General features: G+C 41.6%; 1 protein-coding gene across 2 annotated transcripts in view; it reads left to right on the forward strand.

The window, feature by feature from the left end:
• The window catches only part of MGST2 (microsomal glutathione S-transferase 2), a 16,939-nt gene extending 10,783 nt beyond the window's left edge, over positions 1–6,156 (forward strand). The window contains exons 3-5 of one of the 2 annotated variants that reach the window (XM_019664044.1): positions 1,885–1,955; positions 4,960–5,041; positions 5,525–6,156. In XM_019664044.1, coding sequence (XP_019519589.1) covers positions 1,885–1,955; positions 4,960–5,041; positions 5,525–5,654 — 283 coding nt within the window. In that variant the 3' untranslated portion in view covers positions 5,655–6,156. Of the gene's footprint in view, positions 1–1,884; positions 1,956–4,959; positions 5,042–5,524 lie in introns of those variants that run through there. The other variant, XM_019664045.1, reaches the window with a different exon arrangement.
• The last annotated feature ends 2,713 nt before the right edge of the window (positions 6,157–8,869 follow it).

An 8,869-nucleotide genomic window follows, 5' to 3' on the forward strand; every position in this document is an offset into this window, starting at 1 on the left:
ATTGAAGAACAAAACGACAGCAACTTGTCTGTTCCCCTTCCCCCAATTCCCCATCACTGTTCCCATCCCCCCAATTACCCAATAAAAATCTTAAAAAAAAAAAAAAAAAGAAATGGACAAAGCCTCATTTCAGAGGGACTAGGGCTTAAGGAAGGTCAGCCGAAGAGGGACCAGGAGAAAAGTACAGTGAGCAGAGCTGGGACATGAGGTGAAGGTCAAGGTAAGACCTGCAGTGACTGCTTGTAGGAGACAATGGGACTCATTTCTTGGGGCAGGAGGGTACAGAGGTGCTAAACTGCCAAATATCTCAGGCTTTGCCCCCCAGGAGCACAGATGCCATTACAGTCACATCCTTGCCTGCATCTCAGTGGCTTCTAACCACTCATTCTCACCTAGCACTCCCCCAGGGGATGTGGGCAGGGTCACAGCCCCTCTTGGCAAGCAGTTTAAGGGAGAGGCTGTGCCACAGTCCTCCTGAAGTCCTCCCCAAAGCCTTGTAGGTCCCTTGGATGTGAGCTCCATTGGCTTTCAAAGCTAGGTGTTTTGGGAGCCCAGCCCTCAGCTGGGAGTCTCAAGAATTGGGGTACTGGATGTGTCCTCAGAAAGAAGCTGAGCGTTTAAGGTTCCCTCCGGATTGTATGGCGCTGTGCTGAGGGTGGTGTTTATGGCGAGAGGGTGGCTTAGCTTTTTCTTATAAAAATAATACGGTGTGGGTATTTCCTGTCTTGCTCAATGTGTAGGAGTCATTCAGTTGGTTTCTGGATTTTTTTCAGAAGGAATTGCTCTGTGTGTAGCTATACAGTCCATGTGTCTGTGAAAGGGAGGACGTACAGAAGCCTCCTATGTTACCATCTTGGTTGCAAAAACAAACAAACAGAAACACTTAATTTTTCAATAAGAATAAAACATATTACTCATGGTCTTCAAGAACCAGTATCAACGATTTCTGGGCCAGTCGCCCAGAACCTTAAGTACTCAAGTTTTAAGGCTTCTTTAAGGGCATGTGGGATCGCTGATCGTCCTGTGCGCTATGATTTTTCCACCAGGATCCACTCAAGACCTCATTACAAATTACCTTCAAGTTCTTTCAGGTGGTGATATTGTCAGTAAAGAATTCAGCCAACCGAGCCAAGCTCACTGGGGTGTAGCACAGCAGGGAGGAGGAATATAATTCATCTTTCTTCTCTTTGCTAGGTGCAGATGCATTAATTATAGTTCCCAGAGAGCTGTTCCTTTTTGCTTAAAATAGTATCAAATTTTCCATCCAAGTCTTCTATGAATAGAGGCAATGCGAGTTGACATTAGGACAGAGCTTTGGAACCTGGGCATGACACAGTCTCCCTTTGGTTCTCTGCAGGATTCAATCAGCTTGGGTTCTCAGGCCTTAGTTTGTCCTCTGGAAATGACATACACTCATTCATTGACTTCAGGAGGTTTTAGGGAAATTATTTAAAGAGCATTATTTTAAAGTGCTGAGTCATTCAAGCAGAAAGCAATGGATGTGAGGGAATTGGGGGGAAGAAATCCACGTAATATGAATTGAGTTATTTCTTGGATCTTGAGATAAGATACAGAATGATTTTTAGGCTCAGAATCATGTCCATTGCAAGGCTCGACTTTTGGAAAAGAGCTATCATTCATTTCTACATCTGGGAACTTATGTGTGGGAGTGTGCTTCTTGGCCCTGCTCTGAGATTTAAGTGATATTTGAGTCCCAACTCAAAAGAACCTCATTTTATATATAAGGATCATTTAAGCTCCATATGTAAATTCTTAGATTATTTTTGTGAGAAGAGACTGGACAGTTTACCTCGAGATAAAAGCTCAATGCTTTGGAGTACAGTTTTCTCATAAAGTAACCCATGTCTTTATTTTTTCCTGCAGCCAAAACTGTGTGGAGATTTACCCCATATTCATAATTACATTGTGGACGGCTGGATGGTATTTCAACCAAGGTAATTTAAAAATACAATCAACTCTGTTCTAATAAGGTTTATGGTTCTCAGAACTATTAAGGGCAGACAAGCAACCACACATCTATGGATCCTGGAAATTGTTTTAAACAAAATATGCAATGTCTGTGTATATCAGAGTACTGTGCTACAGATAGGCTAACTTCGGTTTCATTCTAATTTAATTCAGTAATTACTTTTAAAATTTGGAGCAAACTGAACATTGGGCATTTCAGAATGAAAAATGACATGAAATTTGTCTACAGATCTAATTCTCTAAAGTTCTAATTTATCTGCAGGAACAGAACACAGAATTAACAATTCACCCTAATTATTATAGCTTATATTTCTTGAGCACTTACTATGTACCAGGCACTTTCAAGCTTTACACATGTATTATCTCATGTACAGGGTTTATATAGAACCTACCTACTCCTGCTTTGCAGATGAAGAAACTGAAGTAGAGAGAGGTTAAGTAATTTGTCCAACTTTTCATTCACCAATGTAGGAGAAAATTAGCTTTCAAGTACAGAGCAGGGTCTGTTAATATTTGACCCAACAACCATTGTACCTTTTCTCAGTTTTCCAAGCATGTAGTGCTATTGTTTGTAAGCAGCAACTCTACACATGTGCTCTTTTTAAAATTTTTGAATTACAGTTGACATTCAATATTATTTTATATTACTTTCAGGTGTTCAGCATAGTGGTTAGACATTAATATAATTTATGAAGTGATCCCCCCAATTAGTCTAGTACCCACCTGGCATAATAACTATACATAGTTATTACATTATTATTGACTATATTCCTTACACTGTACTTTATATCCTCATGACTGTTTTATAATTACTAATTTGTACTTCTTAATCCTTTCCCCCTTTTCACCCTATAAACATGTACTTTCTGTTTGACTGGGGCATCCTTAGTGAGCTGAGGGCTTTACCCAAACTCTGCCTGTCCCTTTCACAGGGGGTCAGACCAGCACCAGCTACCTTAGTTCGAGAAATATAATCCCTTTGACTTTCTGATAACTCTGCTTGCCTCCTTTGGGTTTGACCCTTGATGGCTAAGACTTAAATAAAGCCAAATCCAGCTGCTTCCAAAGGCAATCCTATCATCTTCTTCTTGTAAATTTTACTATCAACTGAGGAATTTTAGATTAAATGTCCTTGAGAGAAACATTTCTTTATTCCAACTCACACTTTTGTCCCTTAAGGGCACGAATGAAGGTGGCGTTCCTTGTCAGGTGAGACGCATTGACAACTAATAAGAAAAGTGCCTCTTGGTAATGGGACTCAGTCTTCGCCTTTCCATCCTTTGGATTTCACTGTGATGGGCCAACTGCCTGTCAGGAAAGGATTTCTCCAGCATCTTATGATTTCCTCTTCGTTCTTTCTCATCCGAAGCTAGTTGCCTACTAACTGCCCCTGCACAGTTCTCATTGGCTTTATGGGAGTGATTCATTAGATAGGGATTTTCAAGACGGTGGCATGCTCCGACCCTCTCCAGTTCCTCAGGCGCAGGTGGCCTACCCCCTCTTCTTCTCCAGCTCTGCGCTTGGCCCCCTCCTTCCCATCCTTCAGGCCCCAACGCAAATGTCATCCCCTCAGAGGCGCCTTCCCTCACCCCTTTGTAAAGGCGACCTCTTCCAGTTGCCACGGTCCTATCCTTCTTTATTTCCCTCACTGCATTTTCAAATCATTAATTTTCTTCTTATTTCTCTCTTTGTTTGTTGTCTGTCTTTGCTGATGAACTCCATAAAAGCAGGAGCTTGTTTTTATTTCACTGCTAACCCCAACCCTTAGAATAATACCTGGTATACAGTAGAAACTAAAGGGAAGATGTTTGTGACCTAATGACATAACGAATTTAATTCTATCTAGCATATCACAGATAGACCCCACATGTGTACAAGAGGTCTCTGGCAATTTGCATCTGTGAGGTGCTGAGGAAGAGAGAGAGAGGGTTCCTCATGTAGTGAAGATATTGGTAGTTTTCTTTGGACAGTATAGCAGAACATCACACCACACTTGACATTTCTTTTAGGTAAAACTTGTTTTGAAAGAAATCCACAAATCTTGTGTACCGGTTGATGAGTGTTGACAAGTGTATACACCTGTGTGATCCAAGTTCCTATCAAGATATAGAACCTGACTACCAACCAGAACATTTCCTCATGTCCTTGCCAGTCAGCCACTTTCAGAGGCAAACACTGGTCTGATTTTTTTCATCATAGTTTTGCCCATTCTAGAACTTTCCATAACTGGACTCATCTAGTATGTGCTCTTGTGTAATGCTTCCTTCACTCAGCAAAATGTGTTTGAGACTCACTGTGTTGTTTCAAGTATCTGTTTTCATTGCCGAGTGATACTTCACTGTCTGCCTATCACAGTTTGGTTATCTGTTCTCCTGGTGATAGACTTCTGGGCTGATTCCAGTTTTTGGCTATAGTGAATAAAACTGCAACGAACATTCTGTACAAGCCTTTTTATGGACATGTACTTTCATTTCTCTTGGGTAAATACATAGGAATGGAATTGCTGGGCCAAAAAGTATGTTTAGTTTTGTAAGAAACTACCAGGACTTTTCCCAGAGCAGCTGTATTATTTTGCATTCTCACCAACAATGTCTCAGGAGTTCAATATCACCAACATTTGGTGGTGTCAGTCTTTTTAAATTTGAGCCATTCTGGTGGGTGTGCAATGGTGTCATCTCATTGTGGTTTTAAATCACAGTTTGCTGATATTGACGGAGGTTGAATAATGTGGAAAAAATTTTCATGTGTTCATGGCTCCATTTACATTTTCCTATGTGAGTCGTCTATTCATTTTGCACACTTAAAAAATTGCATTGTTTTCTGTCATTATTGAGCAGTTGGCGTTCTCTTTATATCCTGGTCACAAGTGTTTTTGTCAGATACACGTTTTGTGAGCATTTTCCTTGTTTTCACACCACATTTTGAGAGACTGCCATCAAATTCTGTATCTTCTCTATTTTTCCTCTATAGTTTTTGCTACTTGTCTGGCTCTGGTGTATATGTATGCCCGTCATCAGTATTTCTGGGGCTATTCAGAAGCTGCTAAGAAAAGGTAAGGAGAAACCAAGAACTGGGTGTGTAGGCAAAAAGTAGCAGGATGGAGTCTGAACTCTTTCCTGTTCCTGAGAGTATTAACAGCCCTGATGGCTGTGATGGGAAAAGTGATCTCTGTTGTCTGAGGCCAAGTCTCACCAGCCCACACACAACTGGGCGTGAGACGGGAAAAGGCAAGTATAAAAGTGTGCACTAAGCGTGCGCTCTTTGGCCACCACATTTTAAACTGTTGCAAAAATTTTGCACCATCTCCAAAAAGTTACCAAGGAAATCATCTTGCCCAGCCTTAATAGTCCTTTGGATGTTCAAAGGAGCCAGTTAACCTCTGTGGTTGGCATCCCCTTTATGTGATGACTCAAAATCTTCAAATGTCAAAGCCATGGAAGTTCTGGGTAGTGTCACCAGTGAGCGGGCTACCCCAGGACGTCCCCGCTTCAGCACTGTAGCCTTTTATCACTTCTCTCCCTCATCCGCCCTGCAGGATCACTGGGTTCCGGCTGAGTCTGGGGGTTTTGGCCTTGTTGACCGTCGTAGGTGCCCTGGGGATTGCAAACAGCTTTCTGGATGAATACCTGGACCTCAATGTTGCCAAGAAACTGAGACACTTCTAACTTTCCCCTTACCGTTGCTCCAATGCTTGCAGATGACGTTTCTACTCTGAAGGTTAGCCATATGGTATCACTTGTTCAATTAAAAAGTAAAAGTCTTTGTTTTGTTTTTCTTGAACCGGTTTTGTAGGAACACACACTTTAGAGAATACATTCCCTGTTTGTTTAAGAGCTGAACGTTTGCTCTAAGGGGATGTATCCATAACATCCGTGGAAGCCTGCTGAACCCAGGTTTTAGAAGGGCTTGCTGAAGTCGTGACTGCTGCGACTTTCTGTGGACCACAGCCATCACCCGCCTCTGAGACTACTTCCCTCTCTTGATGGAAAGTTCCAGACAGACACTGATAAGGCAACCGAGCCCATCTCATTGGTGGCAGGAAAGCAACAGATGGGGCTGCATGGGGGTGGGAAAGTTAGGCAAACACACAGAGTAAGTAGCCAGAGAGTCAGCAACTAATAGCATAAAATAAATCTGGCTGTGAAATGGACTTGATTAAGAAAAAAGGAAAAAGAAAGAAAAGGCATTCCGTTTTAAGGAGCCATGCAGACCTCTGCTTTGTGAACATCTTGCCCCTGGCTGGGGAAGAAGGGGCCATGGTCATGGCTGGAGGACCAGGGCTGTGTCTAGAGGCACCACCTGTGTCACGTGGGGCTTGGGGCCGGTGGCTGTTGTGAACCTATGCGCAGTCACTGGCACAGTGGCAAATGACCTTCCCTCACTTTCTTCACCCATAAAATAGGAATGAGTCCACCTCACAGTCCTCAGGGACGCTAGGAAAATGGAATTATGAGCATATAGAACCCATTTTAACACCAGAAAAAGAGCTCTCCGTTAATCTTTCCAAAGAAAGTTGGCCAGCCTTGAATCTGGTGTGGGCATCTTCAAGAAGCTGTTCAGTGATATGTCTCTTTTTTTGTGTGTGAGCACAAAGGAAGTTACAAAGGCTATAAATAATAGAAAGAGAAATGAAGGCATTTAAACACCAGCGTTCCCAGAATAGGAGGAGAGAAACATGACAGCCTCGTGCATCCCAAGTACAAGTACTAAATATCCCAAACTACTCTGAAAACTTATTGGTCTGGAAGTGGGGATATCTGGATACAAGCCCGGTTCCCCCATCTTTGGCTGTCAGACCTCTGACAAGGCACCTCGTCAGAGGAGGTGGTGCAGCTAAGTGGTGACATCTCCAAAACCAGGTGACGGCAATCCTGCTCCATCCTCTGCTGGCTGTGTTCCTGCGGTGCTTTGTAGCTCTCTGCCTCAGTGTTCTCTCAGGTACAATGGGGCTAATAGTCTAAAATGTTATGATTCTGGGGTCTTTCAACTTTGTAGTATTCTGATCAGTCATGGTGACTTGTACTGTGACGTTTTTATTGTTTTATACACTGAAGACAAGCAAGAGAGAGTACTGTGACATTTTTATTGTTTTATACACTGAAGACAAGCAAGAGAGAGTGCACAGTTTTGACCCTAAAGCATAATTACTATACAATCATATCCTCCGGAAGTGGGATAAAGACACAACTCTCCAAAATCTTATGCTTGAGGATTTTTAAACAATTTCTATTTTGCATCTAAACTGGAACTTTTTAAAGATGTAAACTATAAACACACACAGTTTGGTTAAACTACATGTGGGAAAAGAAGATGGGCGCACCAGGATATCAGAGCTTTGTGTCTTTAAACATCTGAACTACAGGATTTATTTCCTTTGTTCTAATTCTATTGTCACCAAGGCAACGTCTTGATCATTTTAATTCCTACAAATTTGGCTACAGAAAGCAAACAGGCTGACGGGGAGAGATGTGAATTTCTGATCTCTCTGACAGTTACATATATATTTTTTGTAAATTTTGTAAACTGATTTTGTTTTTTAGAAATCAGATTCCTTGCCTCAAAAGGTCAATGTTCTGAAAAAGGGATGGAGAAGAACTTTTTTGCATTCAAAGAGTCTTCAGAGGCACATAAAGCAAACAGCAATGTGGGAGCCTCAATCACATCTTGGTTAGAACAAAACAGCTGTGGAGGACAACGGGCACAATTTGAATATGGAGTGAGAACTAGATGGTATTAGGGAATTAATGTTCATTATGTTAGGTGCAGTAATGAAATGGTGACTAGGGGACATAGAGCTGCATGCTGACAGGTGGCCGGGTGTCATGGCTGCACAGTGTGTATCACTTACTTTGAAAAGCTTCCATGACATATGTATGTGAAGCACAAATGGCAAAGTGCTAAGAATTATTAATCAAATCAGTAAGTATGTAGAGTTACAATTATACTTTTTTCTATTTTTCTGATTGTTTGAAAATGTTCATAAAAACATCTTCAGAGCTACCCAGAACCTGATTTTTAGGTTTGAACTTTGCTTAGATTTTTAAACCTCTATGTTGAGTGCTGTACGCTTCATTTGGGATCTGTGGGATTCATAGAACCACAACATTAGTCCTGCCCCCGCAGCTGTCCTGGACATGGCTGGGGGCCTTGAGCCCCAAATCTGTGAACGCTGCCTGTTGCATGAAATGAGATAGGTGTCTGAGGTGGCTCGTCCAGAAGACACCAGCATGGAAATCTAATGTCCTTAGGACTTACAACCCAAAAGAAAAAAGACTAGAGGAGAAAGTTGAAGAGGGAAAAAATGAAAAAGACAATAAAACGGTAAAGGCCAGCTGCACAAACAGGTCGTCCTGCTCTCCTCCCAGGTATTTTTCCTCCCCGCTTTTCTTTGCAGAGTTGGAGGAAGATGGGCTGTGGCCAACAAAGTAATGAATAAAGAAAAATATCAGGTCATTTGTTTTTCACCATTTTTTTTTCTCTCCAAACACAGTCTTCCTAGAAGGGAATGGTCAATGGCAGAAAGGGATCATCTGATGCTTTCAAATGTTCCTTAACCTTCAGCAACAAATTCCACCTTTCTCACTGGGGCAGATACCTGCTGACTTCCTGGATAAATACTATGCTCTCTCTCTTCATCCCTCGCCACCCAATTACTGCACTGGGATTTTAAAAAGGTCAATACGATTACATGTAAGAAATCATTTTAAAGGAAAAATGCATTTTGTTCATCTGGTGCAGAACAAATTTTCGTGTAAATAAAAATATATGGTTTTAATTGACCGGGGTGAGGAGGAGTACTCAATTCTTCATAGAGCTTGATGTTTTTACTTATTTTTTTAAAAAATTATATTGAAATATTGGGGAAGGGGAACAGACAAGT

The sequence above is a fragment of the Hipposideros armiger genome, unplaced genomic scaffold (genome assembly GCF_001890085.2).
Source record: "Hipposideros armiger isolate ML-2016 unplaced genomic scaffold, ASM189008v1 scaffold_415, whole genome shotgun sequence".
NCBI lineage: Eukaryota > Metazoa > Chordata > Mammalia > Chiroptera > Hipposideridae > Hipposideros > Hipposideros armiger.